The sequence below is a fragment of the Barbus barbus genome (genome assembly GCF_936440315.1).
Source record: "Barbus barbus genome assembly, chromosome: 1".
NCBI classification, from domain to species: Eukaryota; Metazoa; Chordata; class Actinopteri; order Cypriniformes; family Cyprinidae; genus Barbus; species Barbus barbus.
The window spans coordinates 15445603-15466064 of NC_136729.1; the positions used below are offsets into that span (position 1 = coordinate 15445603).

The following is a 20462-nucleotide window of genomic DNA, read 5'->3' on the forward strand; positions in this document are numbered from 1 at the left end:
TATGTATTACAAATATTGTCATTGATGCCACTGAACTATCACAGAAAATGTGGTATTATCCTTGGTGATTTTTAGAACTGGTGCTTTGTGGGCTTGGAATGAGGAGCAGGTTTGTTATGTGGTAATGATCCAGCTTAACTGTCCTGAATGTACTGCTTGTGTTTGACTCAAATAACTGTGGGCTTCCCCTTGTTAGGACTTTTTTAGCAGATGATATTTCTCAGAGCAAATGCTGCTTTCACTTTCTCATTGACAAAAGATTTGTTCATTGGACAGGAAATATTGCAACACATACTGCAATACATGCATATTGCCCTATATCATACATGACATATATTGTCAAAATTACAAATTAGGCAATAGCCTATATAGTTTTCTCATTCATCCTTTGGGTAGATGAAAATATAAGTTTATAATGTGGAACATATTAATATGTATATGAATTTTATATGGTTTTACATGTTACAGTATATCAACTCTATATATATATATATATATATATATATATATATATATATTATATTGAGGGGTGAGAGATATTCTTGGTGAAATGGAGATATATATACATCAAATGAAAGCTCTTAATGAGCTCTTTCTACTAGCTCTTCTACTAGTCATCCACAAGTTTACAAATTTGTATTATAAACAATTGAAATCAGTACACAAAGTCAGATCAAACTATGGTAAATGTTTTTATTTTGGCTCTCCTGTAAAGTTGGTGAAATGTCACTTACGCCCTTCTGGTTCTCACCCCTCAATATAAACAATTATATTTCAAATATTATACAAAAATCAGTATGTTTTTGTAATGCTTTTTAAAATGCGTGCCATATAATTACTTATTGAGGAGTTTTAGGATGTATATATGTGTGCATTACATGTACAGTATGTCCAAAAATGTATTACACACAGTACATAAGCATATCCTACATATTTGTATGAGATAGCTATGTTAATAGTGAAGTGAAGTGAAGTGACATGACATTCAGCCAAGTATGGTGACCCATACTCGGAATTCGTGCTCTGCATTTAACCCATCCAACGTGCACACACACAGCAGTGAACACACACACACCGTGAACACACACTCGGAGCAGGTGTGTACATTTAGGCTAATATACACTAATGTGTGTACATTTAGGCTAATATACACTAATACACTAATATATTCCGTAATTTCTAATAGGTTTATATAGGTTTTACTTAATACAAGGATAAATTTAATATATGGAAATTGAATAGCCTAAATGGACATAAGATGCTCAGGATGTGCAAGAAAAATACATTCTAAAAAAGGTACTTCATAAACTAGATATTTTGTGGATGTCTAGGCAGCTCACTGAGGCCCCCAAGTGGACAGTGGCCCGCTGGGATAATATTAATCAAAGCCACTTGGTGGAGATTGTGAGCAGCCTTTAATCTACAACTCCAGACGGTTTACTCGCACTAGACTCAAGAACGCTGGACGAGACGAGCAGCTGACATCCATTGTACTTTTCTCATTTTCTCATCCCGACACTATACGTGAGTATTTTTTGAAAACATGAACTTTTATTTTTTTAATATTTCGTCAGGTTATAGTCAACATCTCAAACAACTGAAGATGGGAAAGTGAATTAAATGAAAAGTTCAAATAACCTAGATAGTCATGAGTTGGTCAGTTATATGGTGTCCCTGAAGTTCTTTTCAGATGTTTTAATATCACAGGCAGTTTTAATGTTTTGGCGTGTCACGTGTAACAGATTTTCTGTGAGTAGCCTAGTTTGTGTGTTAGTGCAGTAAAACTGAACAGAGTTTACAGCTTTTTCAACTTTCCTAATAACTCTCTTTCACTCTTTTAGTTTGGTTTTAATTTCCTATTCATAGTTTACTTCTATAAAACTTTATGAAAACATGTCAGGGTTGTTTATTCTCCACTCATTGTCATGATTTCGCTTTCAGTTTATAAAAATTTTGTCCTAGAGCTGTTGTTATCAGTCAGGATAAGAAGTGTTTACAATGTATTGCTCATAGTCCTCAAAATAGTTTACTTGTTAGTTTTGTTCAGGGTTATGGAAAGCCTGCACATAGTCTGTAGACTATTTTTCCACTTTAATAGTTTTTTAGGGAGCTCTCTTTGTGAGGAAGGTTTAATTCACTGCTTATGAACTGTAATATGAGATCTGTCGAATGTAGGTCAGGTCGGTTTACAACTGTAAGTGATTTGGCAAGAGAATTGAAATATACTTTTTTCTGTTTGGAGGATAGGAATAGGAATGTGATTGACACAATAACTGTGTAGATTTAATATGTCTTTGCCTACAAATTAGGCTGGATGATTTTGATGATTGGATTAAAGGGATAGTTTACCCCAAAATAAAAATCCTGTCTGTCATTACTCACCCTCAAGTTGTTCCAAACCTGTGTGCTTTTTTATTCTTTTAAACATAAAAGAGTATATTTTAAAAAATGTGGGTAACCAAACAGTTGCTGGTCCCAATTGTCATCCATAGTATGGAAAAAAATACAGTGGAAGTCAATGATGACCAGAAACTGTCCCCTTAAAAATAGCTTGATGTTCAGCAGAGGAAAGACATTCATACAGGTTTGGAACAACTTTAGGGTGAGTAAATGGTGAAAGAACTTTCATTTTTGGGTGAAATTTCCCTTAAGTTGAACTACAAATCAGTAACCTACTGTAAGTTACAAAATAATGCATTAATAGCCTAGTAACAGTAATACATTATAGTTTTAATATTTTACTGATTAATTTAGTACCGCAAGTTTGATTTACGGTCAAAATTGTGTGCTCAAGCAAAGAGTATGCATTCATTGCATACATTATTTACTTATTTATTTTTAAATTAGCAGAGGCAAACATACCCTTAGGAACGAAAAATCACAACTCAGATCTTCACTGTGTAAACTGTATAATCTAGACAGCAATGAGAATAAATGGAGACAAACAGACACCAGGATATTAAATTATGGCCAGTGAAAACATTTTGAATAGATTTTTTCTATGATATCCACATCCATATTTTTATAGCTCTATCTTACTGTATGTCAATAATCATCTCATCTGTGTTTACTGTAAGTTCACCGGGAATTTTAGGATACACATCTGAGACGAAGTTGATAACATAACAAATCTGAGTTTCGCTATAACAACTTCTAAACAATAACACTTTCTTTTGAATTACAGTTCCAGTTTGCCTGCATTCCATTAATAGGTGATGTTTCAGACACAAACATTGGTTCCTCCCTGTTGTTAAAATATTGTTACTTTTCTAAATCATAATCATCGTTCATCATAAAATTAGTCAATTTTAATAACCTCTTTGGGCCATTTAGTAGCTGCTTGTGCAGCCCACTTTAACACGACTGGTGCCATCAAGTTGATCTTTGTGTTCAGGTGGAGAAATTAACCGTCCTAATGAATGTAAGCCTTGTTTCTGCCTGAAGTAACTGTAGATAGACAAGGCCATTGGCCCCAGTGGGCTTCCCCTTATTTGGGGTTTCACTTTTCTTTTTTCTGCAAGCTGTGAGGAGTGTGAGACTGTTTAGTCTCTCAAGAGGGGGCATTTTGCACCCCTTCATGCCAGCCCACTTGATGGTACCATGGCAAACTGTTTGGCATGCGCAAGTTCAAATGAAGTTTTTGTGGACGTGACAAAGATTAGAAGGCCTTGAATCATCAGTTTTAGGCTTCATTTTATGGCTTAACCGATTGCAAGGAAGCTCAATGGCACTACATAAAGCACGTTGCTCAATCAGCAAAGATGCTTGTGCTTTTAGTAACAGATTCCATAGCATTTGTGCACTTGTATGTTCACTTTGGATGATAAAGTTGCCACCCCTGTAGGGATGTCATCGGTTTGGTGGTAACTTCAAGGCTAAAGTGGGCTCCTGAGTGTGTGGAGTTTCTCCTTTTGTTCTATTTGAAAAGCGTGGCTGAAAGCTGCCATTGTCGTGGTGGGAAATCAAAGCTGGTTCTATCTGTGCGAGTGTGGGGGGAGGGAGGTTGGAGATCGGGGTGTGAACTAGAGCCCCAGTGTACACTGGGTAGATGAGCTGAATGCTGATGAACTTCAGAATGAGGGCTGAGCCTGGCTCTCCTCAAAGGATAATTGTAATTGCTTAATAGATACTCTCATAGTGGCAGTACTCATTTCGCAAGCTTTACTTTGCTTTTCAGGTGATTTAAGGTTATTTTGCTGCTAAAGCAATTTCAGCAGTGAAGAGATAAGATCAACTACTGCTGATTTTATCTGAGTCTTGTTGATATATATTGCCATGTCTCTCCCTGTGGTGGTGTGCTGGCCTAATTCAAATTTTAGTGCATTGTGACACACTTTTTGTCTGTCTGACTGAGGTTGGATACGTTACATGTGTGTAGACATAATAGCTGTGACCTTCATATGTGGTACATCAGCTCAATGTTGACCAGTTATTTTATCAAGGGTGAATTTGTTTATAACCCCATTTTGTTTATGTCTTGTGTAAGACGTGGTACAGACATTAGGAAATTCACTTAAGGTACAAAATAAGGCCTTGTTTCACTCTGCAGAATGAGGAGGAAGTGCAGGTAATTTGATTCCACAGACTTCTGTTGCATCTGAAAAAAACATTACAATCTCTCCCATGGTAGAAAAATTGAGCTGGTTGACCTCTGCACAGCAACACTGTGATTCTCTCTGCAAAACTAAAATGAAACAAGCAAGTTAAATTGTTTTAAATTGTATTCCTGTTTCACAACATTAAAAAAAACCTAGTAGTTCATATAAGTTTGTTTGTGAAGTTTGAATAGAATGCTTTCCTTTCTGTTACGTAACTTCAAGAAAAAAAAAAGACTTAGAAACTCTGTCGACAGACATTGGCTTATGGGATATTTTGACTCCTTTATCCTCTTTTAGACACATTTATGTATACACACACTTTGGGTTAGTATTTTTTAACAAGTCTTTTAGGTTCACTAAGGTTGCATTTATTTGATCAAAAGTACAGTAAAAAAAGGGTAAAATTGTGAAATATTATTACAATTTAGAATAATTGTTTTTATGGTAATATATTCTGAAATGTCATTTATTCCTTTGATGTTAACATTAGCCATTACTTCTGTATTCAGTGTCACATGATCCTTCAGAAATCAGTCTAATAGCAAACATTCATTATTATCAGTGTTGATGCAGTTATGCTGCTTTTTAGAATTCATTGATGAATAGAATATTCAAAGAGCATAATTTACCTAAAATAGAAATCTTTTGTAAGTAACATTATAAAAGTCTTTACTCTTTCCCTTTTGAGCAATTTTATGCATACTTGCTGAATAAAAATATCGATTTCTTCTAAAATCTGACACTTGTGACCTCAAACTTTTGATATGCTTTTTTTAAAGCCAGTCTCAACAAAATTACTGACAAAAGTGGCTAATAATAAAACCTTTTTTGGATTTCATCAACAAAAAATGTGCATCATAAAGATGCAGTATATATCTTTGAACAGTATATGTACCCATAAAATGCTCTGCTGCTCCTCTGCTTAAATATTGATACTCCCAATCAAAGGTGATGTTCATTGATTTAATTTCACTGTAAAAGAGGTTCTTCCGATGTAGTATCTCTTGTATAGTATCTCTGAGAGGTGGGATGAAAGTCCATCCATTCATCTCCACTGTAAGAAAGCTTTGAATGAGCTCCTGTGCTTGTCCATCAATGGCTCCAGCAATAGGGTTTTCTCCATCTGTGGCCTTATCCGCTTTGTGTTGTTGCTCTATATCTGCTTATCATCACTCACAATTCTTTCGCCCTCTCTAAAGTCATTGATGTGCCGAAGTGTGCCATGCAGCACACCATCAGTCCCACAAATAGCACGAGAAGACTGTATACTACTAACCTATTAATGATAGCTGGAATATGGGTCATCGTTAAAAATACTGTGGCAACAGCCATCACGCTAGTCCAGAGGAGCATATTGACCGATCCTGTGGAATTTAGATCTGTGTACTCCATAGATTTATCTATGACAGCATGCTCTGTCTGAAAGCAAGGGGAAGTGGTATTGAATATTTAAACTGTAGCAAACATGTATATTAATAGTATGTGTGCCTGATGAAAACTGTGTACCTTTGTTTACAGATTCTATTTTTTTCTGTTTAGCTCTCATCACTAATCTTACCAAAAACGTTTTTTTAATCCTTACAGCTGTCTGTTCATTTCAGTGAATTAATTATGTTGCCCATTTGCCATTACTCTTAATCTGTGTCATGTATCATATACACTGATCCTTAATAAGTTTTTCTGTTTTGGGTTTTTACAGGTCAACAAAATGGGGAAAGGATGCATCGCTGCCACCAAGTACTTCCTGTTTCTCTTCAACTTAATCTTCTTTGTAAGATTCACTTTTTAGTTTTTAAAGAACAAGTTCAGTTATTTAAATCATTTGATGTGCTTTGACTTTTTGCTTTGTTATTGTTCCTTGATCAGGACTAATAAACCTCAACAACAGAATGTTAGCATTAGATGTAACACTTTTAGAATAAGGCTCAGTTTGTTAACATTGTTTTTTAATGCACTAAGTATCATGAACTAATAATAAACTGTTTTTACAGCATTTATTAATATAGGTTAATGTTAAGTTTTAAATATTCTGTTGTTCATATGTAAAAATTAACATTACAGAAAATAAAAAACAATCCAATTTAAACTTCTTATAAAGTGTTACTGCATTAGATTTGGGCAAACTATTATTGGAAGGTTTTTTGAAACATTCTGCCAAACATTTTCCCTTATAAATTATGCTTTTTCGCTCACTCATAGCTTGTGTCCCAGTTTTCTTTACTTTAGTTTAACACTGATATTCACTGAACCAGGTCTTACATTCATATAAATAAGTCAATCCTTTTTACCAGTTGATAAAAAACAACAACAACAGCAACACGTTTATTAGTTGTAGGTGCGCCATAGCAGTCTCGCATATCTCTGTCGCAAGAATTCACTCTAGTTATCATCCAGATGAAGTGTTTGCCATTTGTTACCCAGACAGTTTACTCTTCTCCATCTCAGAGAGAAACAGCCTGCTCTCTCTCTTGTCATCCTTGGGCTTGTTCCATGAAGGAAAAAAATGAAATCTCTGATCCAAGTTTATTCTCTACAGTCCTCAAAGAGCACAGGAAGAGCCCAATGATTTATTCCAACCATTTGTAACCCAACCAGTGCACTTAAATACGTTTAAATGAGCCCAGGAAAATGTTTAAAGAAGTCAAATATATAACAACATAATTAGGCCTTATATGTGTGTACTGATTGGCAGTTTATTGTCAATTATTCATTACAACAGCATTTTATATTATTTAGAAAATGCTTTTATCCAAAGCGATTACATTAGATTAGCACATAGAAATGAAACACAGAAGAGAAAGAGAACAGCAATTTAAAAAACATTTTTTAAATAAAATAAATACATTTGACTAAAACACATTCTTATATGAATATTAATTAAAAAACATTTAATATTGTATAAAACATTAAAGTATCATTCTATTGTTTATATATGTTTATGTTTATATTTAATCGTTTTGTAGGATTTGCACTAACAAAGAGCTGTTTGCTGAAATGCATTGGTTTGATTTAAATAAAAGAATCCATCAAGAAGTGTTGCTGGGTTTACCTTAGGGATGCACCGATACCACTTTTTCCAGTGCTCGCCCGATACCGATACTTTTATTTTTTGGTACTTGCCGATACCGAGTACCGATACTGATATTTTCATTGCGTTTGTACATTTTAAAAATATTGGGTACAAAAACCAAAAGAGTATGTATAATGTTAATTGGTTAACTTCATTTATCAAATAAATACAGTTAAAACCAAATTTATTCAAACACCTTTAAAATTTCTCACATTATCACGGTTTATTTGCTATAGTTTAGAAAATGGTAAAAAAATATGACAAGAGCTCAGAGTAAAACTGTGTCTGAACAAATTCAGCTTGATAATGTCAGATAACTTTGATAGAAAGGTACATTATGGATTACAATCATCCAAAAATTATTCAGACAGCTGTTAGTATGACAATATTTATACAACTATCAATACTCTGTCGGGCCACCCTTAGCCTTAATGACAGCCTGTAGTCTCCTGGGCATGCTGTAAACCAAGTTCATGCAAACCTGAACTTCAGTTTTTTTCCCCAGACTCGGTCTGAATAATTTTTTGTCCCAAATTTGTATCAATTTTACTGGTAGTCCACTGTATGAAGAATTTTTGGTTAATGTCACAGTTTACTTTATTTTGATTTGACTGTATAATATCCGTCTTTCGGATGAGACGTTAAACCGAGGTCCTGACTCTCTGTGGTCATTAAAAATCCCAGGATGTCTTTCGAAAAGAGTAGAGGTGTGACCTCGGCATCCTGGCCAAAATTTCCCCATTGGTCTCTGACCATCATGGCCTCCTAATCATCCCCTTACACTGATTGGCTTCATCACTCTGTCTCCTCTCCACCAGTAAGCTGGTGTGTGGTGGGCGTTCTGGCGCACTATGGCTGCCGTCGCATCATCCAGGTGGATGCTGCACACTGGTGGTGGACGAGGAGACACCACCCCTCACAATGTAGAGCGCTTTGAGTGCTTAGAAAAAGCAGAAAAGCGCTATATAAATGTAATGAATTATTATTATTATTATTATTATCTTTGGTTATTTTCACACTTAATTATGCCCATTAAAATGTATTTTACAAGTTTTTGTTACTTTCACTGTTCATTTTTTTGCTCTATGGTACATCATCTTTAATTGAATAGCATTAGAGCAGCTCCATTGCAGCGGCTCAGTACTGTAATCACGCGTTTTGCTGTAATAATGCAGGGGACCACTGGTTATAAATCTAACTGTGATATTTTCAGAAATAAAAGTAGCTTTTTTTTCATCTGAAACGTGCTGCAATTTATATTCCAAAGCCACTCATATAATGCATAATCAATCATGAAGCAAGCAAAACACGCGCAACGCGCGCACGTATTTGTACTGGTGCAGAATGAGAGGGACAAATACAGAACATAGCGCATAAGCTGTTAGTTTCACTTTCGCCAGAATGTCGTGAATGCTTAAGGTTGAAAATAAATGATGGTTTATAGTGAATGCCCCTATAAATTGTCTTATAATTACGATTTAGTTTTTAGCCAAATGATGCGTGTGCTAAGTGAGCAAACATCAATAAAGATCACACAACAGAAGTGGCGCACGCTCTCTCTCTCTCCCTCCCTCTCTACCGTTATGTAACTCATGTATTGTTTTACTTACTTGTTTTTGACATATCCGACCGAACTACAAACTATCCAGTGATGTCTGTGAGAAAGGGATATTCACTCGACCAGCTCGCGCATCTGCGCCGCCGCGCGCTCAATCCACTCAGCGTGCTTTGCTTAGCCCATCAGGTCGCGCACATCAGCTATACAGGCGTCGATACTGAATGTTTAACATTAATTTCATTGCATGCATATACTTCGTAGACATCCTTAATCTCGAATAACTCCATTCTGCTGTCTGTTGTTCTGTTGTCTGTATTTCTTTGTCTGAATATGGCACTTATCGCATGCTGTGTGGTATCGCGTTTGGTATCGGGGCATTTTAACGAGTACGAGCTCAGTATCGGTATCGGTGCATCCCTAGTTTACCTTCATCACCGTTTTTTTAAATGTATTTCCATGCACGTCATTTGTGAAGTTGAACCAGAATAACTAGAGGTTCTGTATGCAGAAATCATAAACCTTAATCAAAATAAGCTTAAACAGCATTTTGACAAATGAAGGCCCAAATATACTTAAAGCGAAATCGAGGAATGATCTGGTGTGAAATAATTTGAGACAAAATCAGGCCAAACTGTTCAAACTGCCAAACTGACCTTTCTGGAAAAAAAAGCTAAAAAACCTGACGCCTAATCTAAGAACGCAAAAGAACTTTACTGTGAGCACATCGGGGCTTTTAGTGCTCCAGCATGCACCCCTAAACTACACACCCCAGCATGTGCCCTGGTGTTAGACATAAGGAGAGGAGACAGAGCGCTTGTCCGAGTGGGTTTAGGGAAGGCTGTGGTGTTCTTTAACTCATGGAACATTCGCTGAGCTCCCCCTCCCCTCCTGCCACTGCCACGCAGAAGCACGGCCCGATCAGTCCCAGATGTGAGCTGAGAGCAAAGCACAACTGGAACCCCATAGTTAGAGATCAGGCAACAGTTCATAGCTTCCTACGGGCCAGGATTAGTGTGTTTGTTACATACTCACACACACACACCAGCACACAACCTTCCTGTCTTTCAGGGAACACATTAATACTAGACTTTCCATCTTTAGCTCTGTCCAAGAGATTTGGAGTGAACAAGTTGCAGCTTGTAAACTGAAATGTGGGGCCCCTCGTTCCCCTTCTGTCCTGCAGCACATGATTGATTCTCTCCTTCTTTTTTCTTTCCTCTCTCTTCCTCTGCCCCTTGTTTTTCCTTTTTGTCTCTCTACAGATCTTCGGAGCTACGATTATGGGATTTGGACTGTGGATCATCCTAGACAATCAGAGCCTCATTGCGGTGTTGCGTAAGTGTCTGCATAAAATGTGTGCAACTAAGAGAAAACATAAAACATCATGCAGGCAAACAAGCAGGAAAATTATGTTCCTAATAACCTAAATCTACTCTCCTGGCCATTTTCTCTGGGATGGTATGAAATGTGTTCACATTCATCTAAAAGGCTATTTAATGCCCCGTGGGAGAGTTCTTTTGCTGTTAGTTGGTTGTAGTAAAATCCAGAGGAAGAGATGAGAAGAGTTGGTCGTCGGCCTTGTCTTTTTATGCTCTCATTAGTGAAGCTTTATCCCATTCTACCTTTGAATAAAACCCCCTGGGCTCGTGCGCCAGTGACTCAGACCCACTTTTACAGGGGCCATCTGTCTCTCGTTTCATTTTGTTTGATGATCACTGTTAGTCTCGTCTTAAAGCATATGATTCAGGCTTTTGGACAGATTGTCCACGATGGGCTCTGTAATTTTCATCACCCCTCCCCCCTGCACACTTCTGATCTGTTTTCCATCCCAGAGGCCATTACAGGGAGCTCTGGGTCACTGGGTCTGGGTCTTACAGACACTGCTAAGCAGGCCTGAGCTACATGTTCACAGTTGGCTTCGAATCAGCTATTGCGTTCACGGCTCTGTGCGCGAGCCAGGCAGGGCCTGTGTGTGACATAGCACGTCTGAGGCAGTCTGCAGGTGCTCCCTCGCTGCCACACAGGCCTCTTTTAGCGGCTGTCTCATTAGCATGCATCACGTCAATGCTCAGATCAGGCCTCTCGTTGCATTAGTCATTGGAAAGAACAAATTAACACTAGTGAGCAAGTATATATGCAAAAGAATGACCCTCTATCTGCCTCTGTCACTTAATTCTAAGTGGTCTTAATCTATACTGCAGTTCAAAAGTTTGGGAACAGGAAGATTTTTTTTTTAATAAAAGTCTCTTATGCTCCCCAAGGCTGCACTTATTTATTTAAAAATATTGTAAAACAGAAATAATGTGAAATGTAATTACAATTTAAAAGAACTGTTTTCTATTTTAATGTATTTAAAAATGTAATTCATTAATGTGATGGCAAAGATGAATTTTCAGCAGCCATTACTCCAGTTTTTAGTGTCACATGGTCCTTCAGAAATCATTCTAATTGGCTGATTTGTTGAAGAAACATTTCTTATTATTGTCAGTGTTGAAAACAGCTGTGCTGCTTTATATTTTTGTGGAAACTGTGATATTATTTGATTATTGTGGAAACTTCAGAATTATTTGATTATATAGTATATGAAAATAAGTTTCTTTGTATAATATTAGACCACAAGATATGCTGGAAACCACAAATAAAGTATGTTAAATCAAAATTGGCAAAGGTTATAGCAATTTTGAATAAAGCAAGATATATTTTGGATAATAAATCAATGTATATTCTGTATAATGCATTTATATTACCGTACTTAAGCTACGGTGTGGAAATTTGGGGAAATGCTTATAAAACTAATTTACATTCAATAAGTATGTAAATTAGTTTTATAATATTACAAAAGAGAGCAATTAGAATTATTAATAATGTGGGATATCTAGACCAGACAAATGTATTATTTTTACAGTCTAATATATTGAAGTTTATTGATTTGGTTAAATTTAAAACTGCACAAATTATGTTTAAAGCAAGAAATAAGTTACTTCCGGGAAACTTGCAAAAATTATTTTTGGAAAGGCAGGGTGGTTATAACTTAAGGGAAGAGTTAAACTTTAAAAAGATTCGTATAAGAACAACTTTAAAAAGTATGCGTGTCTCTGTTTGTGGGGTGCGGTTGTGGAATGGTTTGGAGCAGGTGTTAAAGCATTGTATAAATATTAAGCAGTTTAAAACATTGTATAAAAACTCTTTATTAAAAGGATATGTGGATGTATAGGGTGATTGTGAGGGTTGAGAGGGTTATAAGGTTCATTGTGTTAGGTGACTATAGAATGATGGGTTATTTTGGATGAAAACAATGTGGTTGGGGTTTGTTTATTGTGGATTTGTTAATTTGGGAGGAATATATAAAAATAATATAGGGATTGATGTAATATTAAAAGATATACTGGAATATTATGGAATTGTATAGGGGTGGGAATAATAATAAGCTTTTGCTTCGTCCCACTCCTTTTCGGACACTTTATGTATAACGTCTTTGGGATGTGGTTTTTCTTTAATTTGGTAATAATTTGTTGTTTATATGTATATATGTGCATGTATGTGTGTGTACATACAATGTATATACATTTTTTATATATATATATATATATATATATATATATATATATATATATATTGTTTTGTTCGAAATAAAATTTAATAATAATAATAATTATTATTTAAGAAAGTTTTAAACAATGCCATTAATTTGAAATAAAAATCTTAAAAAAGTAATAAAAAGTCATTACTGCCACTTTTGATTTATTACATCCTTTCAAAAAAAATAATAAGTAGTGTTTCTCAAAGCAGTGTCAACATAATTACTGACAAAGTGCTTAATTTCATCAATAGAAATACACATCATTAAGATTAATAAATGCTTGTAGCTAAAATGTTGGGGAAAATATAGTAAAATATATAATAAAAAATAAACACTGCAAGAAACACCATTTTGAAAAGGAAAATCCTAGAAAGAATATGAACGCTTTCAATAATCCTTCAGTAGGAAAATGTTTGTTTTTAAAAGATGTTGTGGATTGACTCGTGTGAGTGGCATAAGATATACTGAACAGAGAATGAATGCTGGTTTAAATGTAATGTATAAAATGTTTAAATATTTACCTTAATTTTGTTCTTTCTCATAGACTAAAATTAGAAGCCATTTTATTCCAAGTAAAACTGACTCGAATGAATATGATGTGACAAACTATTGACTGAATTTTATTTTAGTCAACAACATAAGGTTGTGTGAAAATGAAAACTCCTCAAAGCGCACTGACAGTCCTCAGATTTACGGAACCATTACAGTAGTTGACTTGGAAATGGTCAGAGCATTTTAAAGGTTGTCTTGCAAAATGTAGAGAGCCTGACCCAAGACATGAACGCAGTCTCAGTGGCTGCGCCATTGTTTGATTGATTGTTCAGAGCAGAAAACTGATTTAAAAAAGTGCAGGCTCGCACCATAGCATGATACCAACAGCAGTGAATCTGTCAGCCTCTCGTATTCCTCCTTTGCATGTCATAATTCATCTGACAGACACATTCCTGCAGTGCACAGTGGCTGCTGGCTGTTTGGTGGGACTCCCAGCCATGCATACAAACTGTGAGCCAATCATAAGAAAAAAGTTTTCTGAACATCATTGTTTCTCTAATCCAGATGCCAGTGGCCTTCACTGGCTCAACTGATCCCTAGAGGATTTTCCTGTTTCCGTTAGACACCACTAGGCACTTCACCAGCATGGGGTGGTTTGAGATTTACAGTACTGAAGCTACAAAGGCCCACACATTCAAAGCTGAAACGCAGACATGTTTTATGCTTTTATTTGCAATGTCACTGCCCATTCTTGGGGTTTGGGCACTGGATGGAATAATTGAAACAGCTTTGAACTTGGATTCTGCTGAGCATAGTGGTTGCCCTTAAAAAGGCATTTGCTTTGTTAAGGAAAAAGGTATTATTCTTTATTCTGCCATTGTTTGTGGGATTGTTATGGCGACGGAGAATTTTGATAATATTTACCACACGGCACAAAAGAGCCTCATCTCAGTATTGCCATTTTAAAACATTAACTGACTTTTTTTTTAATCGCATTAACAGCTATTTACCAATAGTTAAGTCAAACATTTCAGAACAACCAACTGCTGTGAATCTTGTGAGAATTGTTTTCGCAATGAACAGAATGGCCAGAAATTAATCCAAATAAGATAACTCACATTGTTCCTTAGGATGCTGGATTTGTTTGCTTACTAAATACAATCCACTGGTTCTCAGTTTCAAGCGTGTGGGTTTCCCAGTATCCAGTTCTCTCATTAATTACTAAATAGCCTAAATTATGTAAGCTGTAGACAGTGCCTTCTCAACCTTGTGAAACGATTAACTCATTCTCTTATTTGTGCTTTGACGCATGCTGTAATCCTCAGGGTCGAGATGGTCATCTCATCTATGTGCTTGGTTTCGTAATGATGATTGCATCGGGTCACATGATGGGCCATTGTATCCTCTGCACCCACAGTCACACTGTGGTATTGTTTGCAAGGCTGTCTGTGGTAATGTTGTTTTTGCTGGGGAGCCATTGAGGTATTTCAGGGGAGGATGATATGACAGAGGCTTTTCAGTCAATACGCATGAAAGCCTGACTGAAGCAGGACCAGAACACAGTTGGAGAATGTGCTGCTGCTTTGAGGTGAAGCCACAGAATGTCTGACCCAACTGTTCAACAGCGTACAGTGAGCATCGCCCGGTACTATAGGCCGTCATGTCTCAGTCAGGATCGCAAGGGAGACTTGCCAACCCCATATCAACATTACACAATGCATATTCACGAGGACAACCCGAGACTGTATTTACTGGCTTGGAGTATTTGAGACCAAAATTAGTTTTTGGCTTGCAAAGTGATCAGTAATTGTGCATTTCATTAGGTAGAGTTGAAGTAAACCTCAACAGACCATAAAAAAGTACTGGTAAAATAAAAATAAAGTTACATCATTTATTAATGTTAATTTATAAATATGCTATTGTTTCTTGTAAACATATGTTAATTTATACAACTTAAAAAATATACTCTTACTGTTTAAAAATTTGGGGTCAGTAAGATTTTGTACTTGTTTTTAAAATAAGTCTCATATGGTCAACAAAGCTGCATTTATTTGATCAAAAATACAGAAAAAAAATTTATATTGTGAAATATTATTACAATTTGCTTTCTATTTTAATATTTTAAAATGTAATTTATTTGTATTATGGCAAAGCTGTTTTTTTGGACTCAGTACTCCAGTCTTAAGTGTCACATGATCCTTCAGAAATCATTCTATTTTGATTTGTTGCTTCAGAAACATTTCATATTATTGATGTTTAAAACAGTTAGTATTTTTGTGGAACCATGGTACTTTTTAGGATACTTTGATAAATAGAAAGTTCAAAAGAACAGCATTTATTAAAACAATGTGAAAGTCTTTACTGTCAGAATTTAATGCTGTATAAAAGATAAAAGTATTAATCCAAAAAAGTCATACTTACCCCAGAAATTAGCTATAAGCAATATTAATAAATGATGCAAAGTATTTTTCATTGCTATTTCATGTTAACTATGGAATTGACCAATTTTAATGTATAGAAAGTGTTATCAAAGTGTGGACAATAACTGAATTACTGTTATGTTTACTTAGTCACTGCTCATTAACATAATTATGATTAGTTTGTAACCAGAATTACGTTTGTATTTCTCACTAACAGAGGATTCATCCATGGTCCTGAAGGCAGTCTCTTATATTCTGATTGGCGTGGGCTCATTCTCCATGCTTCTGGGATTTCTGGGCTGTCTGGGGGCCATCTATGAAATCCGCTGTTTGCTTGGATTGGTAAGACACAAAAATACACCAATGTTTAGCACAGTTTTTACCATCTATCCTAATTTAGATGGTGTTGTTTTTTTGTTTTTTTTGTAAATCACGTTTTTTTTCACATGCAAACTTGAAGTACAAAAGGAACTTCTGCTCTCACGTGTAAATTTGCTGTGCTGAGCGGTTTCATGTCACATGACCCGAATAGACTGGACTGAACCAGCTGTTGCGTTTCTGTTGCAAATATGTGCAGACTGTGCAGTACATATGTGAGACTGACATATGTGGTGGGCATATACATGAGTCTGTGATATCTGAATCCATTGTCTTTTTCTCTCTCTACAGTACTTCACCTGCCTATTGCTCATCCTCCTTGCTCAAGTGGCTGCTGCCATTCTCATCTACTTCCAGCGGGATTTGGTGAGTGAGTGAATGCTCTAATGTGGCTGCTGTAAAATGATAGTTCACTCAAAAATGAAAATACCCTCATACCCAATATTACTCACCCTCATATCATTCCAAACCTGTATGACTTATATGTCTCCAGTTCATAAAATGAAAGTTGTGTTGGCCCTCAGTGATCTTCAAAATATCTTCTTCTGTGTTCCACAGAAGACAAAAAGTCATATACAGTAGGTTTTGAACAAGATAAGTGTCATTAAAAAATGACGGAATTATTATTTTTGGGTGAACCATCTCTTAAAGCCTGGCATCAAAACTTTTTGTGAGCAAGACACTTAGGGCTTGAATGCATGTTAAAATACTTTGGAAAAGTTGAGGTCATATCCCCATGTGTTCCATTTGCCAGCTCGAATTCATTGTGAAGGTTTTGTTTAGAATTCTGGCTTGAACAGCTTGAAACAAGTTCAAGAGTTTTTCAGTGGCTGAAAATGAAAATATACTGCCCCCTATCGCATATACCAAAAATTACATGCATTTGATTGTTATTGTTGAACAGTCCTTCACCATGATGACCCATGAGAAAAATAATCACATATGTTGGACACAGGATGAGGACAAATACTTCTGCACCCTCCACCTTAGGTCAGCCAGCAGCAAGTGTCTCTGAGGACGCTATAGGAAGCATCTGAGCAGGATATGCAGTAAATCATAAAGTATTTGAAGCAAGTAGATGATAGATGTTGTATTTTTTTGCTTATCTGTCAACTTAGACATAAATGCGAACCGGTTTGGAGACAAGATGAAGATTTGAAGCATGCAGTGGAAGATTTGCTTTCAATGCAAATGCAACACATGCTTCTCTCATTGGAAAATAATTGTGTGAAACTAGTGTGTTTGAACTCTGTTCCATTTTAGTAGTTTAGTAACAACTGTTTCCTCAGTCAGCAAAGTGAGTCTCAGGTCAAAAAACTGGGGCTAGTAAAATGAACCACTGACCCGCTTAACTCTCATTGCAGTTGAGGAAGGAGGCAACCGAAGTTGTGTCCCAAGTTGTGGTGAACTACCCCGGACAGAACAAAACTGCAGAGCAGGCCTGGGACTACCTCCAGAAATCAGTGAGTATGAATGGGCGTAACTCATACATTGTCTTTAATTCAGAGACGTGTATTATATGTACTCTATGTATTTGAATATATTGCCATGAAAACCACCCGGTTTCTGTGGGAGGTTCAAGCTCTGGAATGTAGAAATGCTTGTTAGGTTGTCAGTTTAGCCTTTCAGAACTGACGTTAAGACTGTTGACTGTTCATTTGCTTATATTTAAATCACCTTGTCATTTTTTTGCACTGGAAAATTATATTAGGCTGAATACTGCATACATGTTAATGGGAAATACGTGTGCTAATTAATGATTAAGATGCTAGTGGGTCGAATAATCCTTCATGCCCTGTTGTTTCTTCTCTGTGTGTCTCAGATGCAGTGTTGTGGTTGGAATGGACGTGAGGACTGGGATGCGAACCATATGATTAGTAACAGTTCACTGGAACTGTACCCATGCTCCTGCCACAATGTGTCCCTCTCACCAGCTAATGTGGCAGATAGCGGTTTCTGTCAGGCCTCATCTAACGATTGGCCCATCTATGAAACGGTATGGGAAATATTGCTTAATCATTTTAATGTGTTAAGTATGTCTCGATTTCTCCCTAGAGTTTCGTGTAATTCTGTGTTGTTAAAGCGATAGTCCGATTAAATATCCCACAAATATTGAATATTAGTAACAAAAGAGTTTCAATTTCATTGACTTCCATTGTATGGTCAAAAAATATGCTTGTCAATGGGACCTGAAACTGTTTACCCAAATTCTTTAAAATATATTTTATTCCAATTAAGTCAGTCAGTCATACAGGTTTGGAATCACATGAAGGTGGTTAAACAGATGAATGGGCGGGCTATCCTTTGATATGATAGATAAATACATAGTTTTGCTAAACACTGTGGGCAAATTTATTACACATGCCTGGGAAAGATGATGACTAACAAATTCTAATTCACTCTTTCATAATTTTATGAATCTTGAGTAGCATGAATTTGGAAACGGGTCTAGTTTAGGTGAAAGATCTTCTGACAGAGTGTTTTTCTGTCTTCATCAGGGTTGCCTGGAGAATATGGGGAGCTGGCTCTTCACAAATTATGGAATTATTTTGGGAATCTGCCTTGGTGTGGCTGTCATTGAGGTATGTTGTATGTCCTCCGCCCTAGGCAGCATGAACAATATGACTATTCATTACTAAGAAATGTTGGGGTGTTTATTATCAGTGACGTTGTGCTATGGACTCTAAGAAAGAAAACAAACAAAATTAAACTGTCACTGGAGTGGTACCTTTTTTAAAAGGTATTAATATGTACATTCATCTGTACCATTTAGGGGCACATGAGGAATAAATATGTACCTTTTAGCTTTTGTATCTTAGGGTAATGATCCAGATGACAATTTTCTGTAGAACAGATTGCACATTTCTGTTCTGATCGCAGTGTAGTTACCATTGTTTGTTTCTTACAGCTCCTTGGCATGATACTTTCTATGGGCCTTTGCAAGAGTGTACACCAAGAGGACTACACCAAAGTGCCAAAGTACTGAGGAGGAAACACAGACACTTGCACACAAATGTATTCTGTCCTTCCTTATTTACGTGGAACAACAGATCTCCCTCTTTTTCTACAGTATATTCAAAACATACATTTTAGGGTTATGTTTAGTCATGAGATTTCACTCTATGTCAATAACACTATCCCCTGTGATATTTAATCAGATCTTTTTTAGTCCAGTTTTGAATAACCCATTGTATGACTGTCTGAAGTGTAGAACATGAAAGCTGCCCACATAAATTAATGAAAAGCCTATGACGAGTCCTGAAGCCCCTGAATGGTCTATTTATACAACAACACTCTTTTACACCCAGGCTGGTCTGTTTGCTTTGATATTTCTTCATTGTAGCGGCCCACACTATGAGTTAACATCCTATGAAACTTCGGTTTATGCTTTATAGACAACAGAAAAACCACAAAGGCCTGCTTTTGTTAAATCAAGGGACTTTTCTTTAGATATTTAGCGTGTGTTCATTTTGTGGTATACATAGACTGACACAATTCTCACTCTGCCCTAGTGGCATGTCCCAAATAAGAAAGTTGTCTGTGTTATAGTCCATCATGTATGTTTGTGCACCAGCATTGTTTCAGGTTGCTTTTGTTTATTTTTATTTGTGTGTATATATTTTAGATTTCATTTGCATGTTGATTTAGGGTGACAAGTCCAGGGAGTCAAACTTTTGCCTTTTTTGTACAGATGATACATTTCTATGTCTTTTCTACATGATTAATTTGAGCATATTTGTAAGGAAATACAATATAAAGCTAGTCCTTGATGATGTGAACCAAAATGAAGATTAGCCCCCAAAGTTGACTGCAGACTTGATTTGTTATTTTTTTATTGCATTGCTCCTAATTTAACTGATTTTTTCTGGCACCACTACGATTTTAATTGTATACTTGCTATGACAAGTATAAATGAAAAAATGCTAACAGTGTTTTCTGTCATCTGTAATAGTTATTTTGCATATGTAAAACTTTTGAGTTCATAATAAGAGGTACACACTTATTTTAATGTTGCAAAAAAATCCTATTTTGTTTAAATACAGGGAATACAGCCCCCTACCAAGTAATTATGAGATGATAGAAAAATTGTAACTACGTGTACCTTTCTTAAGCTGAATGTGTTAATAAATAAATAAATAAATAACTCACCCAACCTATTTGCTTTGTGTTTTTATCCACCGTGTACTTTTGCCAGATCTTCACTAGGTGGCAGTAGCACATCTGTTCTAGTTAATGTGAACTGGGAAGTGGTGGTCAACACTTCACAGCCTTTAATTCAGAATGATTTGCATAATAGGTAAGTAAATAACAATATACCCTGTATTAGTAAACCATCAAAAACAAAACTTAACATATGCTTTTTGTT

At 36.1% G+C, this 20462-nt stretch overlaps 1 protein-coding gene across 1 annotated transcript; it reads left to right on the plus strand.

The window, feature by feature from the left end:
- The first annotated feature begins 1411 nt into the window (after window positions 1-1411).
- LOC306882060 (CD82 antigen-like) lies at window positions 1412-20252 on the plus strand. Its single transcript, XM_079436504.1, has 9 exons — window positions 1412-1524; window positions 6298-6369; window positions 10489-10561; window positions 15936-16060; window positions 16388-16462; window positions 17461-17559; window positions 17919-18092; window positions 18595-18678; window positions 19005-20252. The coding sequence occupies exons 2-9, from the start codon at window positions 6307-6309 to the stop codon at window positions 19080-19082; spliced, it is 771 nt and encodes a 256-aa protein (XP_079292630.1). The 5' UTR covers window positions 1412-1524; window positions 6298-6306; the 3' UTR covers window positions 19083-20252.
- The last annotated feature ends 210 nt before the right edge of the window (window positions 20253-20462 follow it).

Coding starts and splice junctions, on each gene's coding strand:
- LOC306882060 (XM_079436504.1), top strand. CDS start 6,307: ATGGGGAAAGGATGCATCGCTGCCACCAAGTACTTCCTGTTTCTCTTC. Junction 17,560..17,918: donor GGGACTACCTCCAGAAATCA/GTGAGTATGAAT, acceptor TGTGTGTCTCAG/ATGCAGTGTTGTGGTTGGAA. Junction 18,679..19,004: donor TTGGTGTGGCTGTCATTGAG/GTATGTTGTATG, acceptor TGTTTCTTACAG/CTCCTTGGCATGATACTTTC.